Genomic DNA, 18,319 nt, shown 5'->3' on the forward strand with positions numbered 1-18,319 from the left:
GAAATGTTGCCAATGATGAGTCAGAGACAGCTATCAGAAAAGATGGAAAAGGACTACTTGTGCAGAATTAGCCATTGGCCAATCATTTACCCCACCACATCAGCTATGCTCTTTTTCTGTCTGTGGTTTCCACCAGCCACAACAAGGATAGTTAGCTCATATACTTACTGTCTACTGTCTGCTGACTTCGACTACCACCATGTCCATTCTATAAGAAAGAGAAAATAAAGTAAGTAAACCCTCCATTGAATGACAACCTAGGTTGGGATTTAACCACAAACATATGAAGATTATGAATTAAGCAAAGAACTATGACCTGTTTTATTTTGTTTCTTAAGAAAAGGAGAGGCAATACAACAAATTCTTAATAAATCCCAGCAAGCTGACCTTATTTACACCAAACTGGTTATTTAAGGAAGTAATAAGAGTAAAAAATAAGACCAAAAGCACAGGAAGCAATGAAACAGTCCTAAAAATTATTAAGCCATAGGCAGGACTTGGGAACTCTCACTATATTGAAATCACCACAAGCCTTTCTATCTCATGGACATTCTGTCTCCTGAATACCCCACATAGTAGAAAGTAAGTGTTTCCAAACTATAACGAAGATAACTTTCATGCAAGGAATTATCGTATTTTATATGATTCAGTTGGTCTGAGTTAACCATGAAGCACTTTCCCAGAACTTTCAAACAGAAGGAGGCATCCTCACAAAGAAAACTTTACTTCCATAGATGGGGTGTAGAGACCTGGTAGAGAGATTGAGGGCTTCGCTGGTGGCTCACTGGTAAAGAGCCACTCCTGCCAAGGCAGGAGATGCAGGTTTGAGTCGATCCAGGAAGACCCCACACACAGTAGAGCAACTAAGCCCGTGTGCCACATTTACTGAGCTAGTGCTCTAGAGCCTGGGAGGCAACTACTAAAGTTTGTGTGCCCAGAAGCCCGTGCTCAGAAACAAGAGAAGCCTGCAGTGAGAAGCCCATGCATCCCAACTAGAGAATAGCCCCTGCTCGCCACAACTAGAGAAAAGCCTCTGCAGCAGGGAAGACCCAGCACAGCCAATAAGTAAAAAAATAAACTTACTATTGGAAAAAAAAAAAAAAAGTGACTGACAGTGGAGCCTGCAGGGCTCAGACAGGCTCTGGATGGGACAAGGAAGCTGAGGAGATGATCTCAGAACAGAAATTCACTTTCTTTTCATAAAATCCTACATACATTTTATTCTTAAAACAATTTGAGATTATTTACAAGAAATGTAGACAATAAAACAGAACTGCTAGGGAAAAACAAAGCAAAACAAGAGCTAAAAGACTCAGAGAAGGGAAAATCAGTATAAAGGGCACATGGAGAGCAATCAAAGTTCTGTTGCTCTGCCTCCCTCTCAACGATGGTTCACTGTTCGGTAAATATACACACATGACATCAAGCATATTCCTCCAAGACAGCACAAAACCAACATACAAAGTCTTCTCAAAACTGTATCAGGGCTTCCCTAGTGGCTCAGTGGTAAAGTATCCACCTATCAATGCAGGAAACATGGGTTCAATCCCTGATCCAGGAAGATCCCACATGCCTTGGAGCAACTAACCCCATACCCTACAACTATTAATTAAGCCTGTGCTCTAGAGCCTGAGAGCCACAACTACTGAAGTCCCTGTGCCTTAGAGCCTAGGCCCTGCAACAGGACAAGCTACCATGAGAAAATGGTACACCACAACCAGATACAGTCCTTGCAGGAAGGAAGACCCGGAGAGCCAAAAAAACTCACTAGACAAAAAGAGAGGAAAAGATGAATCAAATAGCTGCCATCACATCTTGGGGACACTTCATTTCACCTAGAAAATCATTTTAAAAATACAAACCCTGGACTACATGTAAAAATAGACAGCCATTGGGAATTTGTTGTATGATGCAGGAAGCTCAAACTGCTGCTCTGTGACAACCTAGAGGGGTGGGATGGGGTGGGAGGTGGGAGGGAGGTTCAAGTGGGAGGGGATACATGTGTATGTAAAAGTGAAAGTGTTAGTGGTTCAGTCCTGTCCAACTCTTTGCAACCCCATGGACTGTAGCCCTCCAGGCTCCTCTGTCCATGGAATTCTCCAGGCAAGAATACTAGAGTGGGTTGCCATTCCCTTCTCCAGAGGATCTTCCCGACCCAGACACTGAATGTGGGTCTCCTGCATTGCAGGCAGATTCTTTCCATCTGAGCCACCAGGGAAGCCCCAGGCTGACTCATGTTGATATATGGCAGAAACCAACACAAAATTATAAAGCAATATACTTGAATTATAAATAAATAAACCTTAAAAAAATACAAATATTCGAACAGTAAGGTCCTACTATATATCACAGTGAACTATGTTCCATATCTTATAACCTACAGTGGAAAGGAATCTGAAAAAGAATATATACATATAACTGAATCACTTTGCTGCACATGTGAAAGTAACACATTGTAAATTAACTACAATTAATTTAAATTAAATTAATTAAATAACTTCGAATTTAAAACTATTAAAAACAGAAACAAAAATTTCACAAGCAATGGACAAACTGACACAATAAAGAAGCCACGTTATTCGGGATGAAGGAAATTCTAGGCAGAAGCATGCTGGGGACAAAAATACCATCAAATGGTCAAAAGAGATCAGAAATCTGGTTCGATTAGCTGAGCAAGAAATGAGTTGAACAGTGATATGGACAAGAACAAGACGTCAAGTTAGAGCTGGAACTGAGATGTTGTGCAGATGACAGAGATTTAAAGAAATGGTCTGATTTATATCTTACACACTAAAGACCAGCAATTTCCAAGGGAACAGAATATTTTGCAATAGTGGAAATACTGTCTGTCTGTACTTGGTCGTGTACTATAGTGACTGACCAACCATATCTAGACAGACAACATTTAAATCGTGGTGTGTCGGAGAAGCTGAACTTTTAATTGTATATTTAATTTAAACTACCACATGTGGCTAGTGGTTACCATGCTGGAAATCACAAAAATAAACTTCTTACAGAATATATATTGAAAATACATGGCTTTTTAAAAAGGTGTCAACCCAGAAAGAGAAATACAGGTGGAAAATGAGAGCAACAAGACTTTATACAGTAGAAAGCAGATGCCAGATAGTAATTGACTTAGCTGACCTGGTAAAGCCAAAGCCTAAGCAAGTAGTTGAGAAAACCAGAAAACCGCTCAACTTATATCCAAGAACCATACCAAGCAACTCAGTACTAATATATATCACATAACTTTGGAACTGGGTGTCAAGGCAGGGCTAAATGTTAAGAGAATTTTTTAAACTCTGCACAGCAGGGTGAATGCCCCCTTCCACCTTCTCCCTCAAGCTCTAAACTTCATCAATGAATATTTAACGGCAGCCTTCTCTTCACACTAGGTTTTTAAGACACTGACAGACAGGTATAGGTCCTACAGGGAAGAGACTGGAAGAAGAGCCCCTGAAGAATCCAAACAAACCCAACAGGAAAGGCCCATAGGGCTGATGAAGGAGCTCCCACCCCTACAGAAATGGCCAACCACACTGTCCCTCACTGAAGCCCATGTCCAACAACCTACCCCTATAGACAGTTTTAGTGTTAAGTGGGCACAATGGATTCATCAGACATTTGAGGAAAACATCCAACATGAAAGATGGAAAAGAAAGGGAGGAAAAAACTCTTAAGTCAATACATGCAAATATTTCCTCACAATCTTAGAAGGAAACTTAAGGGAAAAAAATGTATCCAAATGTCTGCTATGCCAATTCAACTGTTTCTATTATGTTCATGTTCTCGCCACTCTAAAGTAGCTCTCACTAGTAATGCTTGAATGTCTGCCTTACAAGACAGTGAAACATTAGACTAGAGTCCCCACTCACCCCACCGAAGCCACTGCACAACTCAGGGTGTATCCTGACACTATCCGTATACCAGGCGTCTGGGTCCATTCACACAATCCCTGTGTACAGGTGCGTGAAACACAGGTTTCAAACGAGATGGCCACAAACTATATGGATTCCTCTCAAAAGGTTAGCCGATTTCTAAAATGAAATTTTCTAAAAGGAAATTTCCCAAACTACATCTCGAGCTCCAACTGGAATCTCCTGTAAGAATAAACCTGAAAGACCACTTGCCGTGACGGTTCCTGGAGCTGACTCCGACGGACTCACAGAGCTTTGGTATGCGATCCTGTTATGCACAGAACTCTGGTCGTAGGAGGAAGACGTTGTTACTGGACTAGTTGAGCTCAAAGAGGAGCTGGTCAGACTGGACGAGGTAATGACGGAAGTTGTGTAGGTGGAGTTCTGTACTGCACTGGTCATTGGTAGGGAGGTATTCAAAGAATCACTACAGAGAATAAAAGACATGAGACATAAATCTGTGTCACTTCACTGTTTTCATGAGGCAGAACAATTTCATCTCGTCATATTTTAAATTAAATAAACGTATCTAACTATAAAATTTATACTGCTGCATCATTTATATCATGCAAATGAAGATTAAAAGAACAATTAATCCCTCCTCCCAAATTAGAGCAACCTAATTTAACTGACAGTTCAAAACTGGGAAGAGTACGCAAAAGACTATATACTGTCACCCTGCTAATTTAACTTATATACAGAAGACATCACGAGAAACAACGGGTCAGACAAAGCTCAAGCTGGAATCAAGATTGCTGGGAGAGATATCAACAACCTCAGATATGCAGATAACATCACCCTAAGGGCAGAACATGAAGAGGAACTTAAGACCCTCTTGAGTGAAAAAGGAGAGTGAAAAACCTGGCACAAAACTCAACATTCAAAAAACTTTGAACGTTCAAAGAGACACAGCATCCGGTCCCATCACTTTGTGGCAAACAGAAAGGGGAAAAGTGGAAACAGTGGCAGATTTTCTTTTCCTGGGTTCTAAAAATCACTGCAGACCATGACTTCAGCCATGAAATTAAAAGATACGTGCTTCTTGGAAGAAAAGCTATGAAAAACCTAGACAGCATATTAAAAGCAGAGATATCACTGCCAACAAAGATCCATATAGTCAAAGCTATGGTTTTTCCAGTAGTCATGTATGGATGTGAGAGTTGGACCATAAAGAAGACTGAGCACCAAAGAATTGATACTTGTGAACTGTGGTGTTGAAGACTATTGTGAGTCCCTTGGACTGCAAGGAGATCAAACCATTCATTCAATCCTAAAGGAAATCAACTCTGAATATTCTATTGCATGGACTAATGCTGAAGCTCCAATACTTTGGCCACCCAATGCAAAAAGCTGACTCACTGGAAAAGACCCTGATGCTGGGAAAGACTGAAGGCAAAAGAAGGAAGCAGCAGAGGATGAGATGGTTAGATAGCATCACTGATTCAATGGACATGAATGTGAGCAAACTCTGGGAGACAGTGAAGGACAAAGAAGTCTGGCATACTGCAGCCCATGGGTTGCAGAGTTGGACACGACTTAGCAACTGAACAACAAATTTAACTAATAGGCAGCGTGACATTATTAAGAATTCTTAAGAAACTTTAAGGAATCTAAATGTCCTGAGTCTGTCCTTAGAAAGGGAACTCAAGCAAATATCAGATTTTGGCTCTAGAAGGTAAAAAATGTAGTAAAATAAATTCTAAAATTTGAGATTTTAGAATTTCAAGATTCCTCTTGAATCTTGATTCCTCTATTTATAAAATATTCCATTGAAAGAAAATAAGTGTTAGCAAAGATGTATACACACTGAATCCCTCATAGATTACTGGTAGGAATGTATTTCAGCCACTAGGGCGAAAGTCTGATAGATCCTCAAATGGTTAAATACAAGAGTTATCAAAGGATCCAGCAATTCCCAGGTACAGCTCCAAAGCAAATGAAAGCACACAAAACTTAACTGAATTTTCACATCAGTATGATTCATAACAGCCAAAAAGTGGATGTAAGCCAAATATCTAATGACTGCATAAACAAAATGTGATGTACCTGCACAATGAAATACTATTTGGAAAAGAAAATGCACACACACTGTAAAATGGATGAACCTTGAAAACACTATGCTAAATAAAAGAAGTCAGAAACAAAAGGCCACTTATTGCATTTTCCTAGTTATATGCAATCCCACAACAGGCAAATCAGGAGACAAATTAATGGTTTTCAAGGGATGGAGTGAGGGGGAAAGCTGGGCATGACTGCTAACAGGCACAGGATTTCTTTTTCGGGGGATGGAAGACACATTCTAGAGTTAGCCACTGGTGATGGTGATACAAACCCATCACTATAGGGTTTATTTTCTCCACTAGGTGATTTCTTAGACTCTACTGTGTTTTACTTTGCAAAGGAGTTAATCAAAACTAGAAAGAGAAGTGGGAAACTGTATACCTTAAAGATTTTGAATACAAGCTAATGGGAATCTGGCTACTATTTTCACTGCTTGCAGATGATCCAAATTCAGAGAGAGAAGGTTCTGATCCAAATTCCAAGGCGCCAAACTGGACATTTAATCCTGTGACATCTGCTGATCCAGGCATTTCCACTGCAGAAGCTGGGATCTGTAAAAGCAAAACCATGATGTTAGCAACGGAAGTGAGAGATTCCCAGCCCCAAAGGTCTGCAGAGCTAACAAGCACTGGGTTCCCTGGGCCCTTTGGGGAGTCCTGAGGAACAAGGAGTGAAAGGCAGGAAAAAGAAATAGGATTTTTTTTTTTTTTTAAAGAGAAAGGAACAGAGCCAAGAAAAATTAAAAAGTTAACGGAATGGTCAGTTCCACCAAATGCTTCTTAGGATTGGGGATGGGAGTTGGGGGGAAGGGGAGGGGGGTGTGTGACACGGGATTGTGGTGATGGATGAGTGAGGAAGAGGGGCCTCTAATGAAAGCATTGCCTGGTCAAGGAACCACTCCTACCTCTACAGAACAGAGCTAAGTAAGTGCAGAAGAACACCAGATTCTCTTCCCTAAACGCACAAGATCATCAGGTTTCCTGAGCAAGATCTGTAATTTGAATGGACAGTCCTGTCTCTTAGCACAAACCCATTAGTCACTCAGAAGTGACCGATGCTCATAAATCAAGAGACTATGTACTTGAATATACCCCATGAACTAAGTGTTAAAATGCATCCACCTTTGGCACTATGACTTCCTGATAAAAGACTCACCTTAGAAGCTGGAGGTATTCGCCGAGACTTAGGGAGTTTGATGTGTTTGGGCTGTGGTTGGTGAGCAGACACAGCGATGTTTTCGACAGTCATGCTGGGAAGTTGCAAAAGTTTGTTCACAGTGGAGGTACTGCTGTCTCTGGGTGCTGCCTCTCGGAGCTTCACCTGGGAAGGAAAGGACTCCAACCCAGGAGGAGGAACAGTGACGGCCTGAGTCTGGTGCTGCTGTCGTTGGCTCAACTGGCTAAGAACAGGGGATGGTTCAGGCTGAGATTTGAAGTCTAAGAAGCGGGGTGGGGGTGGGGGGAGGCAACAATCAATCATTTAGGCACATGAGCTCACAGCTCCCTATTCCGCAGCCCCTGACGGTGGAGGGCTGCTGACACCACTGCTTTCTCCCAACCACCTTCTACTTCAATCCCAAACATGGTGTGTGCGTGTGTCTATAATATTTTAACAACTGGTCTGTGGGAAATGGAAAAGGATACCTGAATGAGTTTGTAGCTAATGTCTTATGCAGAGAGGAGATTCAGTTTATGCTAAAGCATATGGGGTGGAGAATGGGTATTCATATTTTATATTAACTTTTGAAAATTATTATTTCAATAACATACGTGATACTGCAAAATCCAAAATATACAAAAATATATATGATGAATAAAAATCACCCTCCACCCTGTTCCCAGAAGCAGACATTTGTACTCAGTTTCTTAAATAAAAATATCAAAGATATTTAGTTTTCAGAGACTGTGCCCCATTAATGTATGAAGAACTACTTCATTTTTATGATTACAAAGTCAGATATGGTACACAAACCAGTATTATATTAATAAACTTTGAAGTTTTCCAATTTCTTGCTACAAAAAGCAATGCTGCAATAAATATATTTTTATGTAAGACATTTTGGTCAAGTGTAAGTACACCTGCAGGATCAACTGCTAGAACAGAGTTGCTGGTTCAAAGAGTGACTTGATACTTTTTATATTAAGGAAGTTCACCCTTTGCCTATAAACTGATTTTTTTTTTCATAGTTTGTCTCCTTTTTCATTTGGTTATGATACTTCCTATCACATCCAGACAGGTAGGTCTACCTCACACAGAGTACATAAAAATCTTCCTATGTTTTTCTGTTATTGTTATTCATTATCTACGTTTAGGTATTTCACCCATTTGGCACTTTGCTGAACAGTAGGAGTTAGGGATCCAACTTCATTTTCCAGCTAGATACCCAAAAGAAACAAACCATCTCTCCACTGTGGATTTGCAGTGCTACCTCTATCATAAAGAGAATCTTTTTCTGCAAAGAACCAGACAGTAAATATTTTAGGCCCTGAAGGTCATCTCTTAGCAACTATTCAACTCTGCCTTTGCAGACTGAAAGTAGTTACAGATAAAAACATAAATAAATGGCTGTGTTCCAATAAAACTGTACTTCCACAAATAGGTAGCAAATCCAGTCAAAGGTTTGCCATCCCATGTCTTAGTCTCTTTCCATCATAGTTGAATCTATTTTCGTCTTGACATTAGAGGAAAGTACAAAGAGGACAGACTTTTAAAGAATGGGAATAGCATGCTCAGATCTAAAAACTCATACCACTCAGTAGTTAAATGTGCAGAAAAAAGTTAACATACACAGGAGGCCTATATTAGAAACATCAGCTTCTGTCAAGGAACATGAAATTTTTGGTATGTTCCAAAGGACGCCAATGCTCTAACTGATAAAAGGGACTCTCTTTACCTTGATTATTTATACAATTTGGTTTATGTTGAATGTTCTCTCTCTTTCTGGGATTCTACAGTTTGGGTTTATACTAGGTAGACAGTGCCCATGTGACCAGTCCCCCAATAAAAACCTTGGACATTGTGTCTTTAATGAATGCTTTGGTAAAAAGACTTCAAACCTAGAGTAGTCTCAGGTACTTCTGTAACAGTAAACCATTTCATTCAGCAGAAAAACGTGTTTCCGTGTCTCTCAGTATACCCTAAACATAAACCAGACAGCCAACCCTATGATTAAAGTAAACCTCTGCTATTATGGCATGTGTATTGGTGGGAAATGGAGAGTTAATGTCACAAAGTCTATGGGTGTACAGCTTGGAAAACATCTAACTTAGAAAATATTTATCATACAAACCACAGACATTAAGGCTAGACAAAATTATGGCAGATACACACATGTTAGAATCAGAAAACAAGAGAGAATATGATTTAAAGTATTGTCCACATTTCACCTTCTTATTCTAATAAAGCTCAAAAAAAAAAAAAAAACTGTCTAGGTATTTATTCAAAGTGTTGTTTCCTTATATCTGCTTGACTACTATCATGCTTTTGCACATCTGTTCAAGGTATGTACTACTACTACTATTAATATTAACAAACAAATATAGGTATTTATACAATGCCAACCTGAAGGATTTAATTCAGAAACTGCAGAAGTTCTACTAAAAAGAAATATGCCTGGTCAAGACAGAACCCGTAAACACTAACAATTGACATTCACCTCAAAGTCACCCCTGGTGACTCAGATGGTAAAGCGTCTACCTACAATGTGGGAGACCCAGGTTCGATCCCTGGGTCGAGAAAATCCTCTGGAGAAGGAAATGGCAATCCACTCCAGTACTCTTGCCTGGAAAATCCCATGGACAGAGGAGCGTGGTAGGCTTCAGTCCATGGGGTTGCAAAGAGTCAGGACTGGGCGACTTCACTTTCATTTCCACAGTCTCCTGCTTCTGAATTGGTTGGTGGGGTGTAGTGGCTAAGAGTGCTGGGTGGCTGTGGTTTGGAGCAGTGGTGGTCAGGACCAGAGGGGTAGTCTCTGGCTGACTTATCAGGGTGGACCAAAGGTGGAGTGACTTTATCTTGGCATTTGTTGGTGGTAATAACTGCTTCCCAGTTTCTGCTGAGTCAGAGACCTACGTTGTGTTCTTGTGCTCTGGCTTTTGGAACTCAAGTAAAGGCCCTTTCGTTTCAGGTGAAATTCCTCTTGGTAGATTGGACCTAGCCTGGTCTTTGGAGACAGAGCAAGCCCTGAGCGTTTGGAGTGGGAGGACTGACTCCAAGAGCCCAGACAATCAGAGAACTAACCCTCAGTTCAGTTTAGTTGCTCAGTCGTGTCCGACTCTTTGCGACCCCATGAACTGCAGCACGCCAGGCCTCCCTGTCCATCACCAACTCCCAGAGTTCACTCAAACTCATGTGCATCGAGTTGGTGATGCCATCCAGCCATCTCATCCTCTGTCGTCCCCTTCTCCTCCTGCCCCCAATCCCTCCCAGCATCAGAGTCTTTTCCAATGAGTCAACTCTTCGCATGAGGTGGCCAAAGTATTGGAGTTTCAGCTTTGCATCGGTCCTTCCAAAGAACACCCAGGACTGATCTCCTTCAGAATGGACTGGTTGGATCTCCTTGCAGTCCAAGGGACTCTCAAGAGTCTTCTCCAACACCACAGCATCAATTCTTTGGCACTCAGCTTTCTTCACAGTCCAACTCTCATATCCATACATGACCACTGGAAAAACCATAGCCTTGACTAGACGAACCTTTGTTGGCAAAGTAATGTCTCTGCTTTTCAATATGCCATCTAGGTTGGTCATAACTTTCCTTCCAAGGAGTAAGCATCTTTTAATTTCATGGCTGCAGTCACCATCTGCAGTGATTTTGGAGTCCAGAGAAATAAAGTCTGCCACTCTTTCCACTGTTTCCCCATCTATTTCCCATGAAGTGATGGGACCAGATGCCATGATCTTAGTTTTCTGAATGTTCAGCTTTAAGCCAACTTTTTCACTCTCCTCTTTCATTTTCATCAAGAGGCTCTTTAGCTCCTCTTCACTTTCTGCCATAAGGGTGGTGTCATCTGCATATATGAGGTTATTGATATTTCTCCCCGCAATCTTGATTCCAGCTTGTGCTTCTTCCAGCCCAGCGTTTCTCATGATGTACTCTGCATATAAGTTAAATAAGCAGGGTGACAGTATACAGCCTTGACGTACTCCTTTTCCTATTTGGAACCAGTCTGTTGTTCCATGTCCAGTTTTAACTGTTGCTTCCTGACCTGCATACAGGTTTCTCAAGAGGCAGGTCAGGTGGTCTGGTATTCCCATCTCTTTCAGAATTTTCCAGAGTTTATATCAAATAGTGAAAACTCACACAAAGGAAACCACTTGAATACAAGACTTGGCATCACCCAACCACCAGAAGCACCCTGTGCAGGATGCCTCATCTAAACAACAAATAAAGAAAAATACTAACCCAACACTCAGCCTTGCCCATCAGAGGAAAAACACACAAACAAAAACTCGGCACAAATCTCACCCTATATAAAGCTTACATAAACCACTGGATCAAACTTAGAAGGGCAGAAACCAAAAGGAAGAAAGAATTCAACATTGAAGCCTGGGAAAAGGAGACCTCAAATACATAAGTTAAAAAAAATAATAATGAAAAGGCAGAGAAATACTACACAAATGAAGGAACAAACTAGAAACATAGAAGTCCAAATAAATGAAGAGGAAATAGGCAAACTACCTCAAAAAGAATTCAGAATAATGATAGTAAAAATGATCAAAACCCTAGAAAACAAAATGGAGAAAAATGCAAGAACCAATTAACAAAGATCTAGAAGAATTAAAGAATAAACATACAAACAAACAACACAATTACTGAAATTAAAAATACTCTAGAAGGAATCAATAGCAGAATATCTGAAGCAGAAGAATGAATCAGTGAGGTGGAAAATAAAATGGTGGAAATAACTTCTGAAGCGCAGAATAAAGTAAAAAGAATGAAAAGAACTGAGGATAGTTTCTTTTCATCATATCACATCAAAAAGCTCATACACCATGATCAAGTTGGGTTTATTCCAAGAATGCAAGGATTCTTCAATATATGCACATCAAACAATGTGATACACTGTATCAACAAACTGAAAGATAAAAACTATATGCTAACCTCTACAGATGCAGAAAACGCCTTTGACAAAATCCAGCACCCCATTTATGATTAAAACTCTCAAAAAAAATGGACATAGAAGGAACCTACTTCAACAAGTAAAGGCCATATATGATAAACCTACAGCAAACATTATTCTCAATGAAGAAAAGCTGAAAGCATTCCCCCTAAGATCAAGAACAAGGAAGAAGACAAGGTTGTTCACTTTCACCACTATTATTAAACAGTTCTGGAAGTCCTAGCTACAGCAATCAGAGAAGAAAAAGAAATAAAAGGAATCCAGATCAGAAAAGAAGTAAAATGGATTAAAGACCTAAATGTAAGGCCAGAAACTATAAAACTCTTTGAGGAAAACATAGGCAGAACACTCACTGTTTGCAGATGACAGGATACTGTACATAGAAAACCCTAAAGATCAGAAAATTACTAATTAGTGAATTTAGCAAAGTTGCAGGACACAAAATACACAGAAATCACTTGCATTTCTATATATTAACAGTGAAAAATCAGAAAGAGAAATTAAAGAGTCAATCCCATTCACCACTGCAACAAAAATAAATATCTAGAAATAAACTTACCTAAGGAGACAAAAGAACTGTACACAGAAAATCGTAAGACACTAATGAAAGAAATCAAATATGACATAAACAGATAGATAGATATTCCATGTTCCTGGGTAGAAAGGTCAATATTATGAAAATTGATAGTATGACTATACTATCAAATGTAATCTACAGATTCAATGCAACCCCTATCTAATTACCAATGGCATTTTTCACAGAACTAGAACAAAATATTTCACAATTCATATGGAAACACAAAAGCCCCCAAATAGCCAAAGCAGTCTTGACAAAGAATGGAGCTGGAGGAATCAACCTTCCTGACTTCAGGTTATACTACAAAGCTACAGTCATCAAGACAGTATGGTACTGGCACAAAAACAGAAATGCAGACCAAGGAAACAAGATAGAAAGCCCAGAAATAAACCCATGCAAATATGGGTACCTTATTTTTGACAAAGGATGCAAGAATATACAATGGGGCAAAGACAGCCTCTTCAATAAATGGCGCTGGGAAAACTGGACAGCTACATGTAAAAGAATGAAATTAGAATATCTCCTACACCATACACAAAGATAAACTCAAAATGGATTAAACACCTAAATGTAAGATCAGAACTATAAAACTCTTAGAGGAAAACAAACGCAGACCACTTGATATAAATCAAAGCAAGATCCTCTATGACCCATCTTCTAGAGTAACGGAAATAAAAACAAAAGTAAACAAGTGGGACCTGATCAAACTTAAAAGCTTTTGCACAGCAAAGGAAACTATAAGCAAGGTGAAAAGACAACCCTCAGAATGGGAGAAAATAATAGCAAATGAAACAACAGACAAAGGATTAATTTCTAAAATATACAAGCAGTTCATATAACTCAATGCCAGAGAAACAAACAACCCAATCAAAAAGGGGGAAAAAAGACTTAAACAGACATTTCTCCAAAGAAGACATACAGATGGTTAACAGACACATGAAACATCGCTCATTATGAGAGAAATGCAAATCAAAACCACAATGAGATATCACCTCACACCGTTCAGAATGGCCATCATCAAAATGTCTACAAACAATAAATGCTGAAGAGGATATGGAGAAAAGGGAACGCTCTTGCACTGTTGGGGGGAACATAAATGGATACAGCCACTATGGAAGACTTACAGAGATTCCTTAAAAAACTAGGAATAAAAATACCATATGACCCAGCAATCCCACTCCTAGGCATATACCCTAAGGAAACCAAAACTGAAAAAGACACATGTATCCCACTGTTCACTGCAGCACTATTTACAATAGCTAGGAAATGGAAGCAACCTAGATGTCCATCAACAGATGAATGGATAAAGTAGTTGTGGTACATATACACAATGGAATATTACTCAGCCATAAAAAGGAACACATGAGTCAGTTCTGTTGAGATGGATGAACCTAGAATCTATTATACAGAGTGAAGTTGAGTCAGAAAGTGAAAGATACAATATCATATTCTAACACATATATACAGAATCTGGAAAAATGGTACTGAAGAATTTATTTTCAGGGCAGCAATGGAGAAACAGACATAGAGAATAGACTTATGGACATAGGGAGAGGGTGAGATGTATGGAAAGAGTAACGTGGAAACTTACATTACCATATGTACAATAGATAGCCAATGGGAATTTGCTATATGGCTCAGGAAACTCAAACAGGGGCTCTGTATCAATCTAGAGGGGTGGGATGGGGTAGGAGATTGGAGGGAGGTTCAAGAGGGAGGAGATATTTGTATACCTATGGCTGATTCATGTTGAGGTTTGACAGAAAACAACAAAATTCTGTAAAGCAATTATCCTTCAACAAAAAAATTAATTAAAAAAAATGAAAGAAATATGCCTGGTCAAACCCACATTAGTATCCAAAAGTCAACCTTCTCTGCCAGTGTTTGGCATGTCCTCACTAGGGGCAAACCACCATAGAAAATGCACACTTACCAAAATGACTAAGGACTGAGGACTGGGAGGCTGGAGGCTTGAGGTCCCAAGAAGAAGTGGTTGTAGGAGAACTCGTACTACTTTGCTGTGAACTTGAGGTGGTGGTAAACTGGCCCAAACTCGGAGCTTTCAACTGGTCCAAAATCTGGGAGCTGGTGATGTTCGCCATTTTTGAAGGGGCAAGCTCTCCAAATCCTGAACCAAGGACGGATGACTTTAAAGGGAAAGAAAAACAAAAATCCTCAGCAATACAGAATTTCTACATGCCATTGTATTTTCACAAGGATTTTTAAAATTATAGCCTAGAACATTCTGAATTAGTATGACTCATCTGAATAAACACTACACAAAAATATTACCAAGTAACAAGATCTGACTAAATAAATCTAACAATCCTTCCTGCTTCTGATACAAGAGCTTCGAGGGAAGAGGAATAGTTTCCCTAGATTTTAATAAATTTATTTTTATTCAAAAAGTGGTATCATTTAAGCTTAGAAACAAATACTTTTTTAAAAGTAGAGAGAAATACCATTAATCAAATGACAAAGACAAGGTTGAAAACAAAATACAGTATTTTCTTAATGTGTGGAATGGTAATCACCTTTAACTTTGCCAAGTTTTTACTAGGGTTAGTCACAGAGAGATCAGCCATCAGATCATCCTGCAAGGTTAAAGGCACATCACAGTACTTAACAGTTGTATTCCAGAATCAGACACTGAATTACAAGGATATATGTGTGTACTGAGCAGATGCCCTGGACACTGCTGTGTTTATTTCAAGGTGTTCTGATGACTAAGTACACCAAATACACTTCAAGAGCAAATGACCAGCCACCTAAGAGTGGCGGATCAAGTGCATTTTTACTTATCAATATCATTCAATTACTGAAAAGATTAAGTCAAAACGTAACTCCACAACCACCATAAAGGTTAAAAATAGAAATGATCTACATTCCATCAAGAGGCCTGATCTAGAAAGCTGAATCAATTATTTCTGGTATCAATTTCCAAAGCCATGGGCTATCTGTCCCAGTTGTTTTTAAAGATATTCAAATTCTCCAATGTGAGCAAAAAACTTCAGGCTGTGGGCAATTACTGCACTTCCAACACAGAATCTGCTTCTATTAAAACAGCTGTGATAACATTACTCACCACTGCTCCTGACTCTGTGCTCATGCCACCCACTACACCACTCCTAAGTCGCTTATAAATGCATCAAAACCCAGCTCAAGCCTACTTGCTCAAAAAAAGGCATCTTCTTCTTTTCTTACCTAATCTCTATCCTGCATCAGCTAATTTAATTGTAACGCACTTTCTGTGTGTTTCACAACACAATGACCTCACTGCATCAATGACTTAAAACCTTGCTTTAGGTAATACCTATTACCTAAAGGCTTCAATTCCACCTACACATTTCAATCAATGGGGACAGTTTACAAACGTGCCTACGGGTACACTTGTGCACATGCATTCACATACATACATACAAATGCTCAACTTCCAATGCCAAAGATCCTGACCAGTCTTGTGTAGAATCTGGCTTAATCTAATTACTATCTGGCATATTTAGTTATTATAACTGAAGTTTCCCAATGATAGTAAAAGCATAGTAGGGCTCAGAATCACTGCTCTCAGATGCAAAACAAACAATCTGTACTCTGGTTTCTCAAGATGTTGTCCACAACAAAAAGCAACATGCCTGAAGGATGTTGTTAAAATAAAAACCCTAATGTCCTATCTACATTCTCAAGTAGCCTGACTATGATTCCAGCAAGTAAGCAAGGACATCACATCAATGTACCACTGGCAGATGGAGGAAAGGAACTGGATGGTTCAATCAAACTCAGGGGTATCAATGGGCCCTCTCCAAACAGAGTCTGCCTTGGGTCCGTCTGTCTTCAAGCAGTGACACCCTCTCAAATGCTATCAACAATGACGCTAAAAATGCCAAGTTCCCAAGCTAGTTATACTTGCCATGACATGACCATGCAGAGGAGAAGATGACAATGGAAGTTCTCATATTCAAGCCTCCAATTTTTAGGGAACAGCAAAGAATTCTGAATCAAGGTGGGGGGGGGGTGTGATTATCATAGATCATATTCATAAGAAATTCCATTTTCAACTGTAGATTTCAGATTAAACACAACAAAGAATGAACCAAAGTATCATCACTAGTGAAAGCTGTGGATTTGTGTCTATAGTCCTTTCAACCTCTAGTTTTGCAACTCAGAACAGCCCACACTTGGACAGAGACCTGAGTTTACCATTCTACAGCTACATTCTTTTACTCCCATCACCTATCTTCATTTGCTTCACTAACAATTCCTGAGCTTTTCTCTCACAGAAGTTAGTTCTCTTTTTTGTCTATGCTGCAAAGTATGAGGTATCTTAGTTCCCTGAACCCTCACCTCTGCAGTGGAAGCACAGAGCCTTAACCACTGGATCACTAGTGAAGACCCGGGAGCTGAACTGTTACAGAAGCCAAAGTCATATACGCAGCAGCAGATGATGCTGTTCCAATAAAAACATATTCAATTTTTAAGGGCCTCTACTATACAACTGTTTGGAATAACAAAACCAAAATGCTAAAAATTTAAGAACCTAGGCAGATCTAGAAATAACTGTTTGCAGATTAGCAAACCAATGCTGACAAACATTAGCATTTAAGTAAACTGGAAAACAAATGAAAATTTAACATCTTAAGTATAAAGACAGACTCTGAAACAAACCCAAGGAAAAAAATCATCCTTCTTACTAGAAGGATCCCTAAGTTGATTATGACTGAACTAATTCATAATTCTAATCATAAAGAAGTACTTTTTATCTTCATCCAGAAAACTCAGTGGTTGAATTCTGCACAGAACTGTCAGATATGTGCTTGGAAATTATGACATCATTGTTTTCTGGACTGAGATCTAGTGTAGAGATTTTTATATGCAAAAAAATAATGATAAGGCAAGTGCCATTCAATAATACATTTATTCATGGGACCATTCCTTAAAATCCCATACTGAGAGAAAAGTGAGTTACCAAACTCTGAGGTGGATAGGAGTTGACAGCATCAGAGCTGCCAGTCCCTGGTGCCATCTGATTGTTGTGCTGAGAGTTCGTGAAGACAAGGGCTTGGCCAAAGCTCTGCTGTTGAGAAGTTTCAAAGGAGTTGACTTCTGGGGCTTGACTGGGAGGAACAGGCTTCTGGAGCAAGGCTACCAGATCAACACTAAGCAGACAAAAAGCAAATGAAAGAATGAGTCAGAGGCAAATCTTACCAAAAAATAAACTTGAGAAATGAACCACTATAAATAAGTTCATGCTAAAAATAATCCCAGGGAGGAAAATCTTTGGAAACTGGAGTTTAAGAGCAGCAAAGGGAGATTATCAATCATCCCCCAACATGCCTACCCTACCAAGAAAGCACACCAAGCCACCGAGACCCAAATAGGGCTTTGCAGAGAAGAGAAAAGAAAGGTGCATTGAGATGTTTCCACGGAAATGGCACAATGACAACTGATTCGAAAACCTGGAGCCACTGAGTACACCTCAACAGTTTTCTTGGCTTGTTTCCTTTAGAATATTTAGCCCTCTTCATTACTTAAAACCAGTCTCTCTTAAACTTTCCCAAAGCAAAGTAAACCCATATTTTTGAGAAATGAGGACCAAAGCCGTGCTAGACCATTCAAGCAGTTTTGACATTTACCATAAATATTCC

At 39.5% G+C, this 18,319-nt stretch overlaps 1 protein-coding gene and 1 non-coding gene across 7 annotated transcripts in view; both read right to left on the reverse strand.

Annotated features, from left to right (window-relative positions):
- Positions 1–18,319, reverse strand: part of UBAP2 (ubiquitin associated protein 2) — a 119,287-nt gene that overhangs the window by 13,330 nt on the left and 87,638 nt on the right. For 4 of the 6 annotated variants that reach the window (XM_027550019.1, XM_027550018.1, XM_027550020.1 and 1 more), the window contains 6 exons: positions 17,641–17,830; positions 14,611–14,824; positions 7,137–7,417; positions 6,363–6,532; positions 4,134–4,347; positions 169–208 (listed from right to left, as the gene is read on the reverse strand). In XM_027550019.1, the coding sequence (XP_027405820.1) occupies positions 169–208; positions 4,134–4,347; positions 6,363–6,532; positions 7,137–7,417; positions 14,611–14,824; positions 17,641–17,830 (1,109 nt within the window). Of the gene's footprint in view, positions 1–168; positions 210–4,133; positions 4,348–6,362; positions 6,533–7,136; positions 7,418–14,610; positions 14,825–17,640; positions 17,831–18,319 lie in introns of those variants that run through there. The other 2 variants (XM_027550022.1, XM_027550023.1) reach the window with 2 other exon arrangements.
- Positions 17,439–17,519, reverse strand: LOC113897970. Its single transcript, XR_003512482.1, has one exon. It is a non-coding gene; the product is annotated as a small nucleolar RNA SNORD121A (small nucleolar RNA).

Source organism: Bos indicus x Bos taurus, chromosome 8 (assembly GCF_003369695.1).
Source record: "Bos indicus x Bos taurus breed Angus x Brahman F1 hybrid chromosome 8, Bos_hybrid_MaternalHap_v2.0, whole genome shotgun sequence".
In the NCBI taxonomy this organism is placed as follows: Eukaryota; Metazoa; Chordata; class Mammalia; order Artiodactyla; family Bovidae; genus Bos; species Bos indicus x Bos taurus.